At 40.3% G+C, this 24,697-nt stretch overlaps 1 protein-coding gene across 1 annotated transcript in view; it reads right to left on the bottom strand.

Moving 5' to 3' along the window:
• The window catches only part of BMPR2 (bone morphogenetic protein receptor type 2), a 291,892-nt gene that overhangs the window by 60,842 nt on the left and 206,353 nt on the right, over positions 1-24,697 (bottom strand). The window contains exons 4-6 of the mRNA XM_019523499.1: positions 8,171-8,281; positions 7,544-7,635; positions 2,105-2,335 (exon numbers count right to left, since the gene is read on the bottom strand). Of these exons, the coding sequence (XP_019379044.1) occupies positions 2,105-2,335; positions 7,544-7,635; positions 8,171-8,281 (434 nt within the window). The remainder of the gene's footprint in view (positions 1-2,104; positions 2,336-7,543; positions 7,636-8,170; positions 8,282-24,697) is intronic.

Below are 24,697 nucleotides of genomic sequence, written 5' to 3' on the forward strand. Positions count from 1 at the left end.
TCTCTTCTCCTTGTAGACATAGGGTCTAGATGTTCCACTTCTTTACATGAAGGGTGCCTATACCCGTGCTGGTTAATCAAGTGTGCTCCGTGTTCTAAGTAGACGGCTCCAGCACGGCCTCACTGTCACGTATATGAGCTCCCGTGGGTTTAAAGCTGGTCACTGGGGCACTTTATCTAAACCTTGTCAAATGAAGTTTAGATAAAGTGTCCTACAGCCATTTTTAAACCTGCAGGGGCTTAGTACACATGATTATGAGGCATTTTAATTAGAGCAGCTCTCTGGGAACTGCACTAATTAAAATGCCCCCACCCTCAACCCCAAACATGTGTATAGGAAGCTAAGGTCTGCATGTGATTGACCTTTTTCCATAGGGGTTCTTACTTTTTGGACCTCTCTCCATAGCGATCCACCTGCTTATAGCTGACACTGTTTTTTCAGTGGTGTTTTTCCATTTTAATTGCTGATAGTTAGGATCCTCTTCACAGTGTTCAGTTTTGATCACTGGCACCTAGAATCCCAACTGTTTTATAAATTCTGCCACTATTGTTTGAATTTTTAAATATATTAGATATACTTTTCATTTTAACCTTAAGCATACCCTGAGTATTTCAGCAGGGGGTTATAATTCTTGTCGTTATTTATCATTAGTAGATTTCCCTGGGATATTCTATTAATATTTGAACACACATGCTTCCCACCCACTTCTCCCCCACAACTCAAATGTTGTCCTTTTCCCTTATGGACATTGATTATGGGATCTGAAGTTCAAATAAATTTTATAAATGAGATTTAGGCTTGTGTAACCAAATCATCAACCATTCTAACCTATTTTCTATTGTAAAACCAACAAGATAGATATAAAGAAATAGTTGGAATTTGTACATTTATATATACACATGCTGGTATAGCTATACATAGAAACACTAATTTTATTATTTATCATAATTATTTCTATACAAATGTTTTATATACATTTTAACACTGCACATACATAGCTGTACACTCAGCAATAAAAAGCAGCCAGCTCTGCATTGCAGCTTATTACACCACACTAGGAGGAGGAAACATATTTGTGAAGGATATAGAAGCATCTTGACATCACTCCCTCCATGCCCATATTGTTTTTATTTTGTTTTAAAACAAAAATGTTACATGGAATCTGCCATGTCCACACAAAGCAACCATGTTAGTCCTTAGTTGTTAATATAAGGAAGGTATATTTTATCTATTTCTCAACCCTTTTTTTGACCTTGTGGTTATGCTACCTTCCTTCATGTATTTTCTCTATTAGGGGCTGGCAACCTATGGCCCTTCTGCCAGATTCAGCCCAATAATTCCACCTAGCCTGCAAAGCTGGGACAATGGCAGCAAACCGGTGCCCAGGGATATCTGCAGCAATTTGGTAGCAGGTTGACAATGTGGCAGGCACAGGGGAAGGGAGTGGGGGAGCAGCAGTGGCCCGTGTTGGACCTAGCTCCATAATTCAGCCCACTGTTCCTCACAAGGTTGTTGAACCCTGTTCTATACATGACCTGTGATTAGTGGAAGATAAACCAGGTTAAAATATAGAAAGTTTAAGTGAGGATGTTAATTTTACCTTCCTAAAAGAGGAATACGATTTATAGTACCATGACCTTATCTGACAAAAATTATTTCAAATTTATTTAGCTTGAGTGAAAGACTAGTTACACACTGCAAACCTAATAACCTCAGAACTACATCATAATACAGATATGATGTTTCAACATCTCTTAATGCTCAATACGCAGTACTTTTGAATTGAATAAATTTCAGTCAGAAAGACTCAAACCATTCAATCGTCTATCTTTGCACATGCCACAGTTTATAAAAACATCTGCATCTTAACTGACAGCCCAGTATTTTTTCCAAGAACGTGGAAAATCTTTATAGTATTACAGAAGACTGCACTGCAGCTTATGAAAATTCTTAATTTCTTTATTTTTTCATTAGTCCAGGCTAGGTGAGTTATTTATGCAAGAAGAAATACTGGAGCATACTGGTACATATTAATGCTCATTCTCTTTCTTTTACTCTTGTTCAGCTCCAAAACAAACCAAATTCTTCCATGTGAAGTACTTACGTTGGGATAATATTCCATCACCAATAAATATTCCATACGTCCGTCTGCAGTGAATCGCTCATCTCCCACAATGAAGCGGGCAATGTTGTCATGTTCCATCAGTGGGATTCTGTAAATGTTCCTCTCATTGATAAAGTTCTGACGGTTGGCAAAGGAAAATACTTTTACAGCCACTGGACGCTCATCAAGGGAGCCTTTATATACTGCTCCATATCGCCCCCGGCCAATCAGCTGTGAAAAGTTTAAAAGCTCTTATTATATTGAATAAAGCACATCTGAACAAGAGGTTTTCACTCTGCCAAGTAGTGGAAGATATATAGTTACGTAGATATATAGTTATGCACTATGTTTTGTGAAAATCTCTATTGCAGAAGCTGTGACACGCCTTAGTGAATATTTTCTGCCATAGACCAAAATTAGAACATTGTCCCAAAAGCCTTTGTGGCCTTCAAACTTGCACTGGCCAAACTAGCTCTTATTAGATTTCTCTTTACTCCAATCCACAATAAATAAATGCATAACTCATTAAATATTTTAAACAGATCAAGTGAAATCCATGTATTTCTGTACTGCTAATTAATTTTTGTACCACCTAATCTTTTACCCTACATATCTTTTCAGTGTATGCATGACCGACTTCAGTTAACTCCATTGCTAAGTCACTGTACTATGCATCTCTTCCTCTGACAGTTTGAGCAGGAAGCAATCTTCATTTCAAAAACAAAAAATAAAATGGATATGTGACGAATGTTCTCACAATTTTCCGTGCCATTTAGTAGTTTGCATCTCAGTCTTAAAAGGCTTAATATCATCAGTCTTAGGTTTCAAATCTACCCTAATTTAAAGCTGTTACTCAGAAAATCCATTATAGTTTAAATAGCTTTTAATAGAAAGGGAAAACTCTTTCTTACCATTTCATTTTAGGACCCATCATGTCAGTTTTCACAGTGGGGTGTTTCCTGTCTCCACAGCTACTGGAGGCTAACTAGTTTTTTGCTCTAAGCCTGGCTTTTCTACCACCCTCAGGAAGAGCACTTCAGAAAAATAGCATTTTCCAGCTTTGGGAGCCAACTATATAAAAATGTAAGAGTATTTAACTTCAACCATTGGCAGTCAACCCTAACAACAAAATCCCAGGATTTTCTGGAGGAACTTCCTCTTCCCTTTCTAACTATATAATGAGCAGGTAATAGCTAAAAACACCTAATGTAATCCTGACAAGGGCAGCAGCCTGACTGGCATGAAGGCTTCTAGAAAGAAAATTCACATGTAAGAGAGAACTTTCTTTCTTGGTCTCTTCCATGTCAGACTATTCACTGTGGCAGCTAAAAAGTACCAAATCATTTCAAGAGCAAGAGAGTGAATTCAATATACCACCCCCCTTGAAAATGATCTTAAAGGTTACTGGCACATGCTTTTCCTGTTTTATAATATCCTTCTACCAAATGTTTCATTTGCAGGGGTGAAGAAACCAGCTCCATGATATTTGAGAAAGCAAGGAAGACTTGGTAGTAGCCTTACACAACTTAGAAGATATTTATGACCTTGCTGCTTACAAAATCACTTTTCTTTTCAGGGTATGTAATAACAAGAGCAACTGCACCTGAGGCTTTAAGTGTAACTGCTGAAGTCAGTGCTTTCACACAAAAGCTTATGCATCTGATTCAGTTTGTCTATAAGGTGCATCTCCATATACACTTTTGTTTTTCCAAACTGACTTGGAGGCTAGCAAGATCATTTATAGGCTTCCACCCTCCTTTTGATGCACTGTAAGGCTGACTTGGATTGCACTTGCTTGGCTCTAAGGCTACAAATACACATTGCCCAATGAACTAGGTCAGCTGTGTTGGGATATGTCCAGCACAGCTGATCTGTTTCATTAAGTGAAAACACACACTGCCCATTGTTGCAGCTGTTAATGCTGCAGGAAAATGGCAACATGTCCTCCCAGGGCTTGAAGGGCCTGATCTAATGTGCCCTAGGAATTCCCACACAGGACTGGGCCCCTGAAGCCCTGGGAATGCCTGCTTGACTTTCCCCACTTATAGAGACGCACCCTCAGGAATCACTGAGGTACATCTCTGTAAGCAGGAAAAGCCAGGCAGGCACTCCTGGGGTGAGCAGGGTCAGAGCACCTGCCAAGGACAGCTGGAGAGTGTTGGAAGCTCTGGGCTGCCTGCACTTTCTCACCACAACTGCCATAATTAAGTGGCACAAATTAATACTACTTTTGTTGCAGCCACAGATTTTAGGCATCTGTTGCACAACAAGGGATATGGATGTCCATTTGCTTGGCCTTTGTGCCACCATAAAAACTTTTATAGTGGCACAAAGGTGACAAAAGGCAACATCTGTTTCCATCCCAAGTGTGTCTTGCTGAGCCAGGCAACACAAATTTTGCTTCTTGTTGTAGAATCCTAATAAAAAAGGGAAAAGGCTTGGACTAGGACATGGACAGGGCTATACCTTAGATAATGCTGAAGGCTGTTTGCCTTCTTACTAGCTATATACATGTTTTTGAAGAATCATCTGCTGGACATGAGAGAGTGAACATGACTATGAAGACTCTCTGACCAGAAGGAGCCAGTTATCTGCTGGTCCACTGTTTCAATGCCTGTTTTGTGTCTATGCTCCACAAAGAACTTACAAAATATTTAGATAGATATCAGATATCCCACTTCTTCAAATAGATTTCCAATTGCGCAGTGATACACTTTTGGGAGTCCTGAATGCATAGCAAGTGTCAGGTGAAACATCAAGTTCTGAAAAAGCTTCTAGAGAAATCTAGTTTAAAATAGATCAGTGGCCACCAACCAGTGGATCTTGACCCACCGGTAGATCTTGGAGCCTCTTGGAGTCGATCTGAGGCTGGGGTGGGGGGGTTGAGTGCCCATGTGCATGCATGCGTACACCCCAGTTCAGCAGGTCAGCCCGTGGAGGAGGGAAGGGGTAGGGGCTAGATCAAGGCCCCCACGGTGGGGGGCAGTGCTGCAGAGGCAGAAGCATGGATAAGTTGAGTGCGGTCCTGGCCGGGTGGGACTTCCCTGCTGGGGAGGCATGCCACCAAATAATGTAATTCTCCCTCTGCCTTGATCTGCCTCTCCTTCCCCCTCCCCACAGACTTATCTGCTCGGTGGAGGGGGAGGGAGGGTGGCAGCACACAGTAGATCTTGGGTTGCTTTTAAATGCCAAAGGTGATCTCCTACTTAAAAAGGTTGGAGATCACCAAAATAGATTTTTCTCCTGCACGTTGAGACTGGACTTTCAATTGAGTATACAAGCCACGTAACAAGCAGACACAAGCCAATATCCTTAGGACTGTGGCTGCTTATGCAAGTTAGGTGAGTGATACCTTATACTCTTGAGGGCTATACAGGAATACTCCCTCAGGTGATAGTCTTTACTAATGAAGTAAAGGCTTCTCTCTCCTAATGAGGAAAAATGAAGATCTTTTTAGTTCTCGGCTAAAAAAGGCCTTGTTAAGGAATTGCCACTCCACCTTAATCACAAGATTCTTCCAATTTGCAGATCTTTTTTCATTTTCTGGAAATATAAGTACATGTGAAGGTAGATCCCAGTTGCACTCAATTTTGGGAAGCTTAGCTGAGACTCCAAGGTTTCACTTAAAGACTCACCTTTAAAGATTTCCTTTTCAAATTAGATGATCTAAAAATGAGACTTCTGAGTGAAAGGTTTTAAAAAGTTGTACTGCCCTTTTAAGTCTGATTTTGAGTAATATCATTCTTCATCTGTGGGCCAAACTCCTGAGAGAAAAGGAGAGGGACCCAGGCAGGAGGAAGAGTCAATTATGGAGGGAGAATGAAAGGACAATCTGCATGCAAGCTCTTGGGAGGAAGATAATGGCTGCTTAATGCCCTCTCCTGTATAATCCTCAGAGACTGAAGAGGAAAAGAAAGTCAATCCATCACTCAAGGAACGGAATCTGAATCATGTCACCCCGGTCATTGAGTCCAGGCTAAGTGTGGGCTGAGTGTACAGAATAAGGACTGAGCCAAAGCCACTGATGACAAACGGTTTATAGAAACCAGCATATTTCATGGTGACTGTGACCTCACAGCTAAAAACAGCTTGTAGGAATGGATATACTTTGCAACTGATCCTAACTCAGGCAGCATGTTGGACTAGATGACCAGTGGAGGTCCCTTCCAGCCCAACTTCTCTATGAAATCTATGAACTTTCTCAACAGTTCACTTCACTCAAATGCCAGCAAGAATCAGTTGACCTGACACCTGCTGCATATCTCAGCACAGGCTTTGCTTACACTCTTCTCAGAGTAGAGCTCCTGCAGCCTGCTGTCTGCCATTTTTGAAGGGCAACATAGGGAACAATGTAGATGTCCTTCACATCTTCCCCAAAATCACCCCCTACTCATTTGTAAGTTTAGTCATTTTGAGAAAAACAATCAGTGCCACTGAAGCGAATGCGATGCATTTAGTTAAAAGCTTGTAAAAATCCAGTGAAAGCTTTGCTGCAAAGGGAGACTTGAAGTCTGCCACTGTGCTGCTTGGAGGTAGGGCGTTCTGCAGAGATCCTTCCAAGGATGAGTTCTAGTTTGCCTCTAGTTGCCATGGAGATATGGAATGCCCCACTGTGAAAGATGATGTTGAGGAGGCTAAGAATACATGCATACACTATTATTAAAGAATACCATTTAATCCATAGAAAATCTGCAGTATTACTATACCATTTCAAATTATTACGGTAGGATATTTTAAACACTTTTAACATGGTCATCTATGTTGACCTCTTTTATGTGACATCGAAACGTAATACAAAATAGTGCTCTTCTCACACCTGAGCATGCTTTGGTTAATCAATGAAACCAGCATGCAAAGAGAAGACAAAATAATATCTTTGGTTGCTAGTATTATAGAACAAGTAAGAACACCTTTTAGTTGTTCTGTTTATGGTTTTTAATTCCAGTGAAAAAGAAACATAACTATAACAATGCAAAAATGGAAAAATAAATATATGTTGGGTGCATCTACATGTGCAATTAATGCGATGCAATAAACTCTGGAGCAGTTCAAGCTGGAGTTAACTGCTCCCAGGTGTAGTGTCTACACATGCACCCAGGACAGCAGCAATTTGAGCTGGGGTAGAGCAGATCCCCAGCTGGTTGAGCTGGATGGGCATAATGTACACCCACGGTAGCATCTACACATGCGTTTCAGCACAATAAAGTATTCTGCCATAAGATAGTACCATCCCTGACAGTACTATCCTACGGTGGAGTTCATTAGTTTACTGTGTCCTAATACTGGCATACATGTAGACTATAATGCTTTATCAAGGAGCTTATTAGTCTACTCCACAACAGAGCGCACATGTAGCTACACCCACAATGTCTGAAAAGTGATGTGATCTCCAGTCAGCATATAAGGAAAAGATACAGAAATCCCGAGTGTCAAACCTACCTCCAACAATTTGAGATTATCCAGGTCAAGTGAAGGTTCTGATGCTGCTGCTTCCATCATGTTCATACTGTGCAGACCTTGCTTACGGTCCCCTATAGATAATAGGAATCACAAGTTCTGATAGTTAAGGTATCAGGCCATATTACAAATTCAAAAGTTTAAAGAGCTATGTTGTTAGCAACACTATATATTGTGGTGAAGAATATGCCAGTTCAGGAGTAATCTTGCAAATCCTCCTCTCCAGCATTAATAAAATTCAGGTGAGAAGACTACATGGTTAGGAAAGCAATGATTACTTGCTGCACAACTATTCCTTCATACGTGCACAAAATGCCATTGCAACTGTCCTCACAGAAGGCTTGTGACTAGACTTTCACCCATCCATTGAGCTGAGGATTTATGGGAAAAAAATGGATCCCAGAATACAAACACAAAGGATTTCTTATAAAAATTGGTGCATGTAGAATGACCTGGAATTACCCCAAAATGCCTGACTGAAGAAAGTGGGGAACGTTATACACAAAACCATGTACACAAGACGGCAATAGGGGGGAGAAAGAAAAAAATATCACTGTGAGAAAGTCAAAAGAACAATATGGAAAAAAGGGAAAGCTCATGAAATACTACCTGCAAGCATCCTGTATCCAAAGAAGAGAGCAGCAATCAAAACAGCTAATACAGATACTGATGCCAAAGCAATAACTATAGTCTCGTCTCGGTGAAAAGAATGAGATGGATCTGAAAGAGAAGATAAAGAATCTTTGTTATCTTTATTAATAGCATGCGTGCGCGCGTGTGTGTACACACACACACTTTCATCTGCATATGCACATATATTATTTGTACATTAGAAGAAAACAGAACCATACCACACATTATATGAATGAGAAATCATATTCAGTAAATATTATGTCCGTAATTAATTTTTAGCCATCTAATTAAAAAATGAGATTAGCTCAAACACAGCTGAATGCCCTATCTCTGACCATTTTCCAAGCCTATTTTCTGCCTGTAAGGAGGGAGGGAAAACTCAAGTAAAAACTGAATCCTAATCTTCCATATGGCAAGATACAGCACAACCACGCAGGTTAACTAGCCCAGTTTTGTAATTGGTATTTTTAACAGAGCTTGTTGTGAACAGGGATAACTAAGTTTTGAATATTTGGGGCAGAACAGAAATTCCAAGAAAGCTTCTTGTTGAAAATGTATTTCATTTTGAAATGTCAAAACAAAAAGAGTTGATGCATTTTAAACTGTCCAAAATTCTAAAAATGTTTAGTTATTTTCCCATTTTGTGTCAGAAATATCCAAACAAAGTGTTTTGACTCATTTCAACTCAATCTTTTTTGCATAATTAAGAGAAAGGGGGGAGAACTGTCTCTGCCTTCTCTCTGCAGAAAAACTTAAAACAAAATGGCAAAAATTCTAAATAAAATGAAATAAAGCATCTTGAGTCATTAAAGTTATAAAAGTATTGGAATTTTATTGAATTTGAAAACATGTTTCAGTTTAGATTAAAGGATTTTTCAGCAGGGGAAAAGTTAAACTGACTTTTTATTAGCTCAAATGCTTCACCTTGGTGCTTCTTGAGTATGACTTTACAGTCTTGATTTTTCCAGACAAATCCCAATCCAGCATTTTTAACACAAAAAATGTATTACCACAAATATTCTTCTTGTGTCAGAATCATTGGAATGTGGTATTACAAGACCTCATGTACACTGGCCTTAATCCAACTGTGAGATCAGTGTTTAAACTTGTTGTGTGTGTAGCTCCAGCTAAAATGATTTCTTCTTTGTGTTAGAAATCATGGATGACACCTGTTAGAAACATGTTTTTAAAATGCATTTGAAGCCTAGACTTGGAATATATTTTAGGTAAAGTTCTAAGAACATAAAAACTGAAATTTATTAGGACAGACCATAGGTCCATCTTGAGAGAGTGGATGCTGAAAGGAAGAATGAAGAGGGTATGACCAGGAGCGTTTGCCCTGTTCTTCTCCAACACACAGCCTCCAGCATTTAAGGTCTAGACTGTTCTGATTCAGAGGTTGTAATCCTAAATCCCATGTTCAACAGCTACTGATGTACCCAAGAATTCGTCCAATCCCTTTTTGAATCTGGTTAAACTGTCAGCTTCCACAACGCCTTGTGGCATGAATACCACACTTTAATTACACACTGTGTCAAAACGAACTTTGCTAGTTTTAAACTTACTACCTTCTAATTTCATTTTATGATCTCTAGTTCTTGTATTGTGAAGTTGTAAATAATAAATCCCTATTTAGTTTCTCTTTACCATTTATTGTTTTGTAAACCCTTATCATGTCCCTCCCTTAAGCAGCTCTTTTCTAAACTGAATAGGCCTAGTCTCTTTTGTCTCTTCTCATATGAAAGCCCTTCCATACCACTAAATATCCTTGATGCCCTTCTCTGTACCTTCCTTCATTTTTCTGTATCCTTTGGGATTTGTGGGGACCAAAGTTGGGCACAGCATTCAAGGTGTGGATACACCACAGATTTATAAAGGGGCATAATGATACTTTGTTTTGTTTGCACTTCTCTTCTTTTAATCATCCTTAACATTTTGTTTGCCTTTTTGATAGCTACCAAGCACTAAGCTGATGTTTTTAGCAAACTGCCCATGAGTCCCAGGTCTCTTTTCTGTGTGGTGACACCTAATTTAGAGCCCATCATGGTGTAGGTATAGTTTGGGTTATTTTTGCCAATATGCATCAGTTTGCACTCATCTATATTGAAATTTGTGACAGAGCACCTTTGGTATCTGCCACTTTAAGGCAGAGAGCAGGCACCTAGCAGGTGCGGGCCAGCCCTGATGAGGCAGCCATTTTAGATCCAGGCACTCAGCTGAAGGAACAACACCACCCAGCTGAGCTGCTGCTCATGGAAAACCTTGGAGGTAAGGGAAGAACAATGGGGATGGTAGAAGTTTTCTAGGGGCCCAGTGAGATCCCAAGCCCTAGAGAGAAGGCTTGGGCCTAGTTAGAGCAAGGCCAAACCTAGGCATGGGGGCTACCAGCTTGTAGGCCTACACAGGGGCCAGGGAAGCCCCTGACTAGACCTGGCACGGGTGAGGCCCAGGGCTCAGGTGAGCCCAGTGGAGAGAGAAGCTCTTCCATTAAGATCTTTGGGGGCTCTGAGCAAGCCCTGGGAAGGGGGCTGTATGGTGGGGCCCAGAAGGGGACCCTTGTTGTCCACGGAGGGCAGCAGATGCTAGGCTAACTCTGATTCCTTGACTGGTCAATGTAAAGAGGCTGGAGCCAAAGGGCAATTGTGCCCGCCATGAGGGGCAGGCCAGGGCTACAGAGAACCATCTGGCACCCTGATTGGCCTAGAGGTGGGGCCAGGGCTTTAAACAGACCAAAGGTCCTCTCATAGGATCATAGTGCTTAGGGTTGGAAGGGATCTAAACAGATCATCAGGTCCAACCCCCTGCCCCAGGCAGGAATAAGTGCCAGGGTCAGATCGCCCCAGCCAAATATCTGTTCAGTCTCCTCTAGAAGACCCCAAGGAAGGAGAGAGTACCACCTCACTTGGGAGCCCATTCCAGAGCCTGGCAGCCCTAACTGTAAGATAATGTCTCCTGATGTCCAGCCTGAACCTTCTCTCTAACAATTTGTGGCTGTTATTCCTAGTAACCCCGGGTGGTGCCTGAGGGAACAGAGCCTCACCCAATTTCCGCTGGTCCCCGCTGGTGAGTTTGTAAATGGCTGCAAGATCCCCTCTCAGCCTTCTCTTGTGGAGGCTGAATAGGTTCAGGCCGAATAGGTTCAGGCCCTTTAGCCTCTCTTTGTAGGGCCTGGCCTGATGCCCCTGGAACATGCAGGTGACCCTCCTCTGGACCCTCTCAATGCTAGCCACATCCCTCTTGAAGTGCAGTGCCCAGAACTGCACTCAGTACTCCAACTGTAACCTGACCAATGCCACATAGAGGGGAAGAATCACTGCCCTGGACCTGCTTGTGATGCATCTGTAGATGCATGACAAGGTGCGGCTAGCCTTACTGACCGCTTCCTCGCATTGGAGGCTCCTGTTCATCCTGGAATCAACAATGACTCCAAGAACCCTTTCTGTCACTGTGTTGACAAGAAGAGTGTTCCCCAGCCTATAGGTATGTTGCTGGTTCCTTCTCCCTAGATGCAGTACCTTGCACTTTTCTACATTGAATTCCATCCTATTCTCATCCGCCCATCTCTGTAACCTGCCTAGATCTAGCTGGATTCTCTTCCTCCCCTCCAGCGTGCCCACCTCACTCCACAATTTGGTGTCATCAGTGAATTTGGACAGCGTGCATTCCACACCCACATCCAGATTGCTGATAAAGATGTTGAACAGTACAGGCCCCAGGACTGAGCCCTGGGGGACTCCAACTGCCCACATCCCTCCAGGTCGAAAACGACCCAGTCCACCACCACTCTCTGGGTGCGACCATTTAACCAATTGCCCACCCATCTGACTGTGTAAGCATCAATGCTGCAGTCACCAAGTTTGTTTGTTTGTTTGTTTGTTTGTTTTAAGAGAATGTGGTGGGAAACCATGTTGAAAAAGTCCAGGAACATGACATCTACCCCAACACCCCCATCCAGGGACTTTGTGACCTGATCAAAAAAAAGAAACCAGGTTAGTCAGGCAGGACCTGCCCCCAGTGAACCTATGTTGGTTGCCCCTGAGCATTATTTCCCCTGCTGAGCCTTTGTAGATGTGCTCCTTGATAATTTTCTGAAAGGTCTTCCCAAGGACCAAGGTAAGACTGACGGGGCTATAATTGTCGGGATCCCTCCTTTTTCTCTTTCTTGTAAATGGGGACCACACTGGCTTTTTTTCAATCCTCTGGTACCTGGCCAGTGCCCCATGAGTGCCATGCCAGGGGCCCTGCTATGACCCCCACCAATTCCCTCAGCACCATTGGATGAAGAACATCTAGACCTACTGATTTAAACATGTAGCCCCTCCAAAAGTTCCCTAACTAGGTCATCCTTGACTCTAGGTATGACAGTGCCTCCCCTGGGTCCATCCACAATTCTAGTGGGGGAAGATGTCCTGGTCCCTGTTCAGGAATATGAAGGCAAAGAATTCATTAAAAAGGTCAGCTTTTTCATTTGCTGCAATCGCCAGATTGCCAAGCTTATCCTGTAGGGGCCCCACGTTACCCAGTGCCTTCTTCTTACTACTTCTGCATTAAAAAAGGACTTTTTATTATCCTTAATTCTGGTCGCTAGCCCTAGCTCCATCTCTGCCTTGGCCTTCCTAACAGCCTCCCTGCAGTCCCGAGCAACAGAGGTGTAATCCTCCTTGGTGATAGCCCCTTGCTTCTACTGTTTGTACACCTTCTTTTTTGCCCTCGGGCATCCCTGGATGCCTTTGCCAAGACATGGGGCCTTCTCAGCACTCCTGCCCCCCTTGGTGCACATTGGGACTAACTGCCTTTGAGCTCGGAGGATAGTCTCCTTGAGGAACAACCACCTGTCTTGGACTCCCATCTCACTGAAGCTCTGAGACCCCAGTGCCTCGCCGACTAACCTTCTTAGCTTACAGTCGGCACTCCTGAAGTTGAGGACCTCTGCCTTGCTGCTTGCTTTCACCACCCTGCGCTGGATAGTAAATTCCAGCAGGTGATGATCACTGTCGCCCAGTTGGTCGAGTACCCGCAGACCCCTCACCAGCTCCAGTACTCAACCCCTTTTCCAGATCATTTATGAATATGTTAAGCAGAACCAGGCCCAACACAGATCCTTTGAGGACCCCGCTGTTTACTTCTTTCCATCCCAAAATTGGCCATTTATACTCATTCTGTTTTTGATCCTTAAGCCAATTTCTAATCCATGAGTGGACTTTCCTTGTAATCCCATGACCACACTTCCCATCCCTATAATCCCATCCCCTAACTTCATTAAAAGCCTTTGATGGAGGACCTTGTCAAAGGCTTTTTGGAAGTCCAGACATACTATGTCAACTGGATTGCCCTGATCACATGCTTACTGACATACTCAAAGATCCCTAGTAGGCTGGTGAGGCACGCATGATTTCCCTTTGACAAACCCATCCTTATTCCTCCCAGCAAGTCATGCATCCATGTGCTTAACACTTTTTTTCATTGTTTCTACCAGCTTTCCAGCAAGAGAACTTAGGCTCATTGGCCCATAGTTCCCTGGGTCCCCTCTAGAGCCCTTTATAAATACTGGAGTCACACTGGCAACCTTCCAGTCCTGTGGAATGGAGGTTGTGTTTGGTGATAGGTTGCATCCTACAGTTAGACATTTGGCAATTTTCATTCTGAGCTCCTTCAGGACCCTAAGGTGAATGCCATTAGGTCCTCTAAAAAAGTTAACTTCTCAGTACACACTAGCTGGAAAAATTAGATTAGAAACCAATCTACTGGAACAGGTTTTAAAGCAAATTTAAACATGGTTCATTCCCATGTTCTAGTCCCAGTGCTGATATGGTTTAGGTGAACCAAACAAGAGGAGAAATCAACTTAAAAAGACAACAGATTCTGTTTTCACAGATCTGTAGTGACAGGAGAGAAAATTACCTATTTAATATGTAATCTATCAGATATGAAAAAAAAATAACTTTTAAACAACAGTACTGTCTGTGGCCACAGGGGACAGGACAAGGAGCAATTGTCTTACATTCAGCAAGAGAAATCAGGGTTGGATATAAGAAAGAACTTTCTCTCTATGAGGATGGTTAAGCACTGGAACAAGCTGCCCAGCCAGACAGTTTGTAAAATCTCCATCCTTGAATGTTTCTAAGAGCAGGTTAGACAAACATTTGATTTGGGAGAGTTTAACTAGGGACAGACCTGCCTTGAGCAGGGGGTTGGACAAGATGCCCTCCTGAGACTCCTTCTACCTCTATTATCCTATGATACTTTAATTCCAAGTAGTTACACTTTATTAATAGGATCAAATTCAAAGAGGTTATTCAATAACAGCTACATAGTACCATCATTCCTTGTTTTGTAAAAGAAATACGAATTTGATTAAAAATCCCTTATTATTGCAATAAAGCAATATCCTATGAGAGGATTTTTGTGATTTCTCTTGTACAAATGTCAAGAAATACAAACATATGTTTCACACATAAGTGTGAACTGTAACTTTCCCACATTGCAAATAAGTGTTATTAGTTATAACACGCTAAGATATATAAAATACGACTTCAGTGAAATGGGCAGCTAGCATGGCACACACAATTTTGAACTATCTTACCTTTATGAAGCATCTTAATCATTGTTTACATTTTAATGCCATACATTTCAAATGCATATTAAATATATGCTGTTCAATCTGAAGTCTGATGTACTAAGCACTGCAGATTTTCTACTACAATCTTAACTGTATACTGGGAACGCTTTATACCATTTAATATTGTAACTAAAATGGAGTCATTTACTACTATTTTTTCATTCATCTCAGTTATAAATGCACAGGGGTCATAGTTATTAATTCTCTATTTACCAAGCATTTACCCACCAGTAGTATTTGTTGATAAAAATAATTTTTGGTTAAAGTTAACTACTTAACACAATCACAGGGCTAGCTCCATCTCTGTATGCTTTCTGATCTTCTGAGTGCAGGTCTGACTGAGTTTGTATAGTTCTTTGGGAATGTGAGAGCAGTGCTGCACATCTAGTGGGCAGTTAGCTTTCTTAACAACTAACGCTGCTTAGAGATGTGAAAAAAAAACAACAACCTAAAACCCCAAAAGAGCAGTTCACTTTCAACTCAGCGTGCCCCTGCACTGAGCACAGCACATGCCCAGAAGAGGCATCACGTTAGTTTGACCTGGCTCTCCCAATGTCTGTATAGATCGCACACTGCAACAGTCTTTTTGGTACTTTTATCTAATAGCTGATTGAATCAGCTTTTAGATAAGTGCTAAAAAGCCCCACTGAAGCACCCAATCTATACAGATGCTGGGGAGCTGGGTCAAACTGACATGCTTCCACTTCCAATAAAGCACTGTTTGGTTTTTTCTCCATGTCTGTCAGCAGCCTAAAGTATTATGTATTTTAATAGAATAAACAAAAATGTTAGAGCCTAAGGTTTTTAAAACAGGCTACATACATGCCTTTTTTATCTAAAGGTCTGCAATCCCATGATGGTAACTTAAGCATGCCTAAGACGATCTTCAGACAAAACCAACAAGTATGTGTTTGTATCAGTCTGGTATGTCCAAGCAATTTTGCTCTCAAGAGAGACCCTTTTAAACTGTCAACAGTTGTCCCTTGACAGTCATTAAGTGTTTGCTGCAGGATGACTTATCTTAAACCACTCTTTTCCCTTGTCACTATTTTCCTTATAATCCCCTGATTAAACTACATCAGTATATTCATATTGTCAAATGTGATAACCAGGTCAACCTACATCATTCATTAATTATTGCAAAGCAGCTTCAATTCCATCATATTACTGCACAGTGTTTCTAAATTTAATAATAAAAAAGTGGAGGTGAGCATCTTAGTGCTCTTACAATGTATAGAAATATTTTCATGACTAAACACTGTTCTAGATATGTTTGGTTTGGTGCCGACAATGACAGAACTACTGACAGTAATTTAGGATCTGCAGTATATTAAAAAAATGGTCAAACAAGCAAAGATACACAACTGAAATTGGCAATTTCAGCACAGATACCAAGAAATGAAATAGAACAACATATTCACTCACCCTTAAGAGAGGTCTCTTCTAGATACAATAAAGAAACTAACACTGGGTGGGTGCATCTACACAAGACACTTTACTGCGCATTAGACTAATCTAATGTGCAGTAAAGCATCACCATCTCCATGTGCATGGCAATTACTGCAAATTAGTATAACGTGCCATTTGCTAGTACCAATACTTACAGGTACTAGAAAAACAGTGCATTAACTAATGCATAGAAGTGCACATGTAGAATTGTTCCTGGTCAGCATAGACAGCAGGGGACCACAGCTGCTGCCTCGTTAAGCCCTGATCTCTGCAGGGCAGGGGGAGCAGTCCAGGTTCTGGGGGCAGCTGTTTCCCAGCCAGATGGAGATCAAGACCAGTTCCAATCTCTACGTGGCTGGCAGGCAGCTGTCCCCTGAGCCAGGACAGCTCCCCCTGCCCCACAGAGATCAGGATGGACCCTCATGTCCACTTCCAAGCTGAGGCTGACACCAGGGGGAGCCTGGATCTCCCCTGGCTGCAGCAGAGGGCAGAGCAGGACAGGAGCAGCTCTGGACTGAACTACTCCTGATGGGCACACATTCAGATGCGTGCCTAAGCACATTAACTGCATGTGTAGATGGCACCCACTGTCTCTGTCTGCTCTTCTACTTTTCAGGCTATTTGGTACTTTTCAATAAACACTAACTTCACTTAAATACAAGAAAAAGGGTATGCCACATGGCTAAATTAAAAAACTTTAAAACACTTGCTTAGTATAAATACTGCAAACTACCTTAAAATAACTTCTACTGAACCCTCTAGGAAAATCCTCCAAACTACATCTTGGACAAAGTGTATTTCGTATCTAGTCATTTGAGCCAGGAACTTGCATTTTTAAGTTCTCAGTTGCTAAACTGAAGCTCTATCTAAAATATAAAGGAAATGAATTTAGGAATTTGTGGAAATGCAAATACTCTAATTTCACTAGCATTCACAAAAATGATGAAGACACTTGCATACAGCTCCACCTTTTCCATGTTGTGATTCATACAAATCCCTTTCAATGCGTATGTATCCAAATAAATGACCATAACATTTAAATGTGCCAAGGCACACTGTATAACTCATTAAAGATAATTACTACATATAAATAAGCATCTTTTATTTTTTAATACAAATATGACCTATAGAGTCATAAGCTCCCCTCCACAGCTTCTTCACTGTATCTCTAGTTCATATAAGAAGCAACATCTTTCCTTTGGCTTAGGAAATTCAACCTGAATGTTTATTTGATATATACCATCTAATCCAATGGCTTCTAAACATGTTGCACAGCACAAGACAATCACTTCAAACTAAACCCACAGAATTCAGGGCCTCTGGCTAATATAAGTTTTGGGTTAGCTGATTATATCTCTAAACTGGAAAAGAAGTCATATATATATGAAAGGCCACCCAAAAAACTGACTTATTGCTTTTGAACTGTCAAGACAATTATGGGTTTACCGCTCTCTGCCTTCAGCTCCAATATTTTTCTTCAAGTCACGATATGCATTGACTTTAAACATTCTTATATCCTAATAAATATTCTAATTTCCTTCTCAAATTCATCATTAATATTTGGGTATTTCTTTAAAGGTAAATGCAAATGGCATGAATATGCCTGCAAAGGCTTCAACCTTAATGGCAAGTCACTCTAAAGCGCCACAGACAAGTGTGGGAAACTGATTCAGCACAGTGTGGTACCTTGAAAAAGAGTGTATAAAAGAAAGGAAGTTTGTGGGGGAAATATTCTGAATCGTACTAGTCCTAGAAACTACAAATTCCAGCCATCACACAGTTACAGAAGCACCCTCATGGAGGCTGATCTTGGAATTGTTATTTAGAAGGTAAAAGACTGCTGTAATACTATTTGTAAGAGATTTGTAGATCCTTAAGCAACCACCATCTATGACTACTGTGGAAGGAGGATCAAAGGCAGCTAAAAGATGCCTTCAAGCTTTGTGCTTGAACTGGAAGGCAACAAGTGCAACTAAAAGGAGGAAAGTTACATAGCTAGTGAACCTAGAAGACACAACACTATTTAGATATGTAAGTCTATTTCCAATTGATCATTTCATGTGAACTTTAGGCCCTGAATCTTAAACATTTCTGATGCATTAGGCTAGTTTTATAATTCAGTAGAGAGCATTGTGCACTACCACATGGAAGAAAAAAGGTTTAAAAGTGACCACAAACCGTAAGTGACAGGAAAAACTAGAAAATATGCTGCCGTCAGGAAAGAATAGTCTGTGGTCTTTTATTATATAACAAAAGAACACTTAATGCAAACTGGGCACCAGCAATACTAAGTGCTATATCATGGCCATTAAACCACATCCAATCTTGGGGCATATGCAAAGACCAGAAATAACAGTGGGAGTCTTAGAAAGTGCTCCTATTCAACCAGAATAGCTCTAGCAAACACTTAGTAGGCATGACAGAAACAAGTAGTGCTTTCAAAGTTTCACCTGAATTATTGCTGAGAAAGAAAGAAAATAAGATATGCTGTAGCTCAAAGGAATGAAAAACTCTGGAAACAGAGTTCTAGTCCCAGGTCCTCTACTGACTTGTTAAATAGTTCTATATAGTTCATAACCTTTATTATCCATTAAGAAGTTATAGCCTTAGTGGGAGAAAACTATTGTTAACCTATTTTTTTCAGATAACTCAGGAGTAATAGAAGGTTACTTGAGGCAGAGTTAAGAATAGAAACCAGTTGTCTAAAATAACAAAAGCATGTCTGCTTTTGAGAATGAACATGCATAATTGTGTACTCCACTATGGTGTCTACATCCACTGCTCTTCCATGCTCAGATCCCAGGGACAGGAACAGAATCTAGGAGTTCGTATGTCAGTGGTGTCTTACAAAATGCACTAAGAGAGACTGTTAAATGTGTTGCTCTTTATTCAATAGGGTGCTCAACATAGAGGCTAAAAATTGTGTCAACTAACAGTTACTCCCATAGTTTAATTAGATGAGGCTAATCCTGTAGATGGAAGTTACTATTTTTACATGACTTTTTTAAAAATAGTAATCACCCACTTTTGGCTATACAGCAGCAGTTAAACTATTCCAGTACATTGCTGACTTCATCATCAGTAAGAAGTTTGTGTTCAGATTACAAGAAAGCTAGTACAACAGAGCCTATGCAAAGAGAAAATTCTGTCAAAGTTGTATAAAAATAATTTGATAATGCATAAAAAATGTAGGATGTTAATTCTCCTATTATTCAGTTATAAAATGAATGAGTAATTTAAAGTGATTCCAACATTTCTGATACACCTTCTGGGCACTTTTAGAGATCTCTTTTGTCCCTTCTCTAAGGCTCTCTTGCTATATTATTTTCCAAAGGCTCCCACAATTTTTGATAAATATTTTTTAAAACTTCCATGTTGCCATAAACTGAAGGCATCTTTCCTGCCCACCTAATTTTCTTAATGAAAGGAACAAAATGGATTAAAAGTAGTAATGGTAATAATGATACCATGGGATTTTTCTTGAAGCATCTCCAAATATTTTCTTTCAAACTAACTTTTCCACTGGTAAATTTAAGGTTTTTGTCTTAATAAAATAACAATGCAAAACAAATATTTTGATCTGTTTATCATAGAGATCGATAAAGATATTTACATGTATATTTAGAAAAAAGTTGCTTTTTTATGTTAGCCCTCAAAAATGTATGAAAGAAAATGTTTTTACATGTTTTCATACTTTAATATTTGCATACATCCTATTAAAAAAGGACTGCTTATAGAATACACTGGCTGCTTTTTAGACCAAAATTTTGCATCTTTAAAGTGTTTTACCAACTTTAACTAGTCCCCAAAACCCACACGTAGCAGTTGTATAACTATATCCATTTTGTAGAAAGGAAAGCTGAGGCACAAGGATTGAGACCATGGGCACAGCTATACGTGCAACCCACAGTGCAGTTGTTACTGTTGTTCATTTAGTTCTTGCTTTAGGAAGTATTAAATGATGGCACACAGTTATTTTTAGCAGCCACATCATTATAGCAATACACTGAGGTAGCTTGTCACTACAGTGATGTAGCATTGGTGTCGCAGTTTGCGTCCACCAATGCTACATCACTGTAGCGACAAGCTACATTGCTGTAGTGCATCACTATGACGATGCAATATCTTGTGTAGACGTGCTTCATATCTTATTTAAGGGTTCAAATTGGGCTAATACCCAGCAGCAGCAGCAGCACATAACACTGCTTTTCCTAGGTTGTTTTCTGTGCAAATTACAATAAAAGTTTTGCCACTGGGAAAATGTACTTATCTTCCTCTAATAGCCCACAAAGAACAGCAAGTTACTGGTGTTATCAATTACTGTCGACTCAAGTAGAAAGGGTCTGTGTCATGAATCTAAAATGTTCCAAGTCTGCCGATGAACTGTGTGGTCTATATGGAGTATCCGTGTTTTCAGTTTGCTTAAAAAAACAAGACAATTCTATAAAACTATATTACAGGATTATTCAAGTCTGTGGAATAAAGCAGATGGATGGTACTCAGATACTGAATCAGGTGTGTTTAATTAATGAGACTGTTATAGAAGCTAGAAGATGTAACATAAATGAGACAGGGAACAGCAGAAAGAGGAAAGATGCGCTCATAGTGAGAGCTCTTAAATGAAGAACTGGATTCTATTCCTTCCTCTGCCAGAGTTCTCACAGGACGTTGGACAAGCTACTCAGACCAAAATGCTCAGACTTTCACTGCAAATTCATCTTTTGGGAGTCCTATCTGATCATCACTCAAATTTTCAAACTGGATTTGGAAAAGTGATGACCACTCAGTGACTACAGTGGAAGTCAACAAGAACATTGAATGAATCAAAAGCTATGAAATGCCATTTTCGCTAAAAATTCAGTCCATATGTTTCTTAAATCTCAATATCCACAATTAGTCTATACTTTTTGCACTAAAGTTTCAGCTCCCCATCTGTAAAACAGAAATTATAATGCCATCTTACTCACAATGCTTAGGGTAACTTTGGAAATAGTCGTGGAAATTCACTGATGTTTGTGAAGAAATTACTGTAGTAATAAGTAACACAATTGAGCCCATGAGGAAATGTAGTATCTCTAGCTTCAGAGCAGAATTTAATAGTGTTTAGTGAATAAGCACACACTGAATGATGAGAGTGAAATTCAAAGATAAACAGCTGCTTATTCAATTATTGCAATCCATGTTCAATGAGGTGGGAGTCCCATGGAAAAAAAATGAAGTAATTAAAGCTTGTATCATAATGCATACACACATAAGAGTGATATATTAAGGTTGCAAAGCAAACTTAATATTGCTTTTTCTAACTTTGAGTGCTTGACTTTGCAAATTTAACATTCTTTTTACGTAGGTCTTTACACATATACATAAAATAGACAACATAGGACTCCTATAGAAGTGTATGTTATATTATGTATTGTGTATGCAAGTCAGAAGTCTTGCATACACAAAATAAAAGAGAAGTAAATATATAACATATATATGTAAATAAATAACATTATATTACACTTCTGTAGAAGTGTAAAAAAAGATTATGTTGTAGTAAGTATACACAAGAGGGTGAGTATATGCAGTAAGATTATATAAGCTACCCTATTCACAGTCTTGTGCAACCCATGATTTTACCATTCTAAAATCCTTACCATCCAAACGTGCTCCAAATATTAGCTCTCATTTAAAACAAAATTTCAGTTCCCAACCTTCAGGTTTGTAAAGAAAACATTACTACATACACAACAGGTCAGTATCATCTTTCTGATTCTTCTGACAGTCTGAAGCATTGTTGATAAAAAAAAACAAACAAGGAACATGAACATTTAGGATCAGAGTGAAAAAAAAATACTAGCTTAGCTCCAATTCTGCAACAGTATTTAGTCATGTTTAACTGTGTGCTGTAACACTGACACCCGCTGTTGTGGTTCAGTGGTAGAATCCTTGTCTGCAACGTAGGTTTAATTCCTGGAGACCCAGGTTTAATTCCTGGACTTGCATACAACTACAGCCACTGGAAAGTCTGCGCAGCCTCAACTCCTCCATATTTCTGCCTAGGAATACGAGTTGAAGGTCCTGGTGACCTCTTGTGCTTGCACTGTGATCCAGAAGGATTGAAGGCTGCCTACTACCAGTCACACCCATTAAATAAATGGAACTATTCATACTACATAACGTTATACCTTCATATAAGTTCCTGCATGATCAAGAAATGGATAAATAATATAACATAAACAGGACTCCACAGAGGATCAAAAATTTAATGCTATCCTAATGACAGTGTCTTTGATAATACACAGTTAACAAAGTTATCTCAAAATGGTTATAGAAACATAAAATCATAAGAGTTGGAAGATACCTTAATGATGATCACCTAGTTAAACCCCCTGCATGGATACACAATGTGCTTTGAAACCATCCAGACAGATGCGTATTTGTATTCAGCCTCTTCTTGAAAATCTTTATTAAAGGAAACTGCACTTCCTCTCTAGGTAGCTTGTTCCATTTCTTATTATTCTTACAGTTGGAAGGTTTTTTCTTAGATTCAATCCAAATATGATTAGCTGCATCAAAAAACCCCCCACTGCCTTACATTCTGCCCTCTGTGGCAAAGAATAAGAGTTGTTCTTCCTTCTCTTTGTGGCAGCCTTAAAAATATTTGAATGCTGCTAACATGTTCCCCCTGAATCTGCTTTTCTTCAGACTAAACAAACTAGGGCCCTATACACGGAGCAGGGAGGCTGTTCTGATGCTCTGTAATTATAGCACATTGGAGCAGATTTGATTAACTGAGTCTGCTGAAGCGTGGTAATTACCTGCTCCAGCAGACTCCAGCATCACATGCATCAGTATTCCTGCACTGAAAAAAGGCAGCAGGGGTACTTTAACTAAAGCTTGTGCCATTTTTCAGCTCAGGGACACTGATACACATGATGCTCTCAGAGCCTCTAACTAAAGTGCCCCCTCCACCCCCCCGGCCACACACTCCTGGAGCACGTCTATAAACGCCCACCTAGTTCTATCAAGCTTTCCTCATTGCATTCCATCGCCTTTACCATCATTGGTGTTGCCTTTATATTTTTTACAGTTTCTTTAATCACCTTCTTATAGATTCATAGATTGTAAGGCTGGAAGGAACCTCGGAAGATAATTGGGTCCAGCCCCCTGCACCAAGCAGGAAAGACAGCTGGGGTCAGGTGACCCCAGCAAGGTGCTCGTCCAATCTCCTCTGGAAGACAGAAAATGCTGCCCTAAGAATAATTTAATCATTAATAGAATGATATTTTCCTCCCATGTTTTGCAGAAAATTCTCTTGTTAATAAAGCCCAATACTGCATTTGTTTTTGTGACTGCATCATATTGCAGACTCATGTTGAATTTATGCTCCACTGAAGCCTATAGATTCTTCTGAGCAGTACCACTGCCACTTACTCCCGTTCTGTATTTGTGCACTTGGTTTTCTTTCCCTAGGTACAGCACCTTATTGTAGTTATATTTCTAATAAACAATCAATCAGTGACACTGGGGAGGGGATCTCAAACTTAGGAAAAATCCGAAGTTCAAAGTATAAATATAATGCAAGACAGAACTATGGAATGTGTGGAACATGGCTATCAGCTGCACAGGACTGACTACAGTCCTGCACAGTCACAGCTTCTACACATAGGCAAAAGGCCTGTTGAGTACAATTAATTTTAGCTACTCCTAAAATTAATTCTTTTCCCAGTGGCCCTGCAGGGCTTTTATGACATAGTGCCAACTGTCTAGTCCTCTAAGAATGAGTTTATGATCATCAGTTTTTCCAGAAGTTAAAGTATTTCAGTGCTCATTCTACATTTTAATCTCAGGCTGATTGGCTTATAACAGTATAGTCTGTATGATCTAATTCCCAGCACCAGTCCCCTGATTAAACACTTCAGTTAAAAATGTTTATTTTTAATTAAAATAATTAAAAAATATTTTATACAATTTGGATCCAAGCAAAATACAAAGATATAAGGCTAAAAAAAGTATAATTAAGCTCTAAACTCCATTTCAGAGTGGGCATCTACATAACATGCTTTACTGCAGTTGACTAATTAGCTGTTGTGATGCTATTAAGCTAGAGTAAACTAACTGACTCCACTGTAGGCTACAACTGCCTGACACAAATACTATCCTACAGCTGAGTTATTTGCTCCACTGCAAAGTACATACAGACAGTGACCAGGGCTGTCTGATACATGAGGGTGCTACAGTGCAGGGTCCCTGCTGGATAGCCCCACACTGGAGCACCCTTGAACCCCAGCCAGCCCCTCTGCAGCATGCTGAACCAGGGCAGAAGCAGCTCTAGGCTGGCAGGCTGACCACCTGGGTCCCCTTCCAGCCAGGACTATGCCGCCCTGGCTCAGTGAGTTGCAGACTTGGGCGCAAACTGCACCAGAGTTTATTCAGGTGCATTAATTGCA

This window comes from Gavialis gangeticus, unplaced genomic scaffold (assembly GCF_001723915.1).
Source record: "Gavialis gangeticus isolate Ggan-Ray unplaced genomic scaffold, GavGan_comp1, whole genome shotgun sequence".
NCBI classification, from domain to species: Eukaryota; Metazoa; Chordata; order Crocodylia; family Gavialidae; genus Gavialis; species Gavialis gangeticus.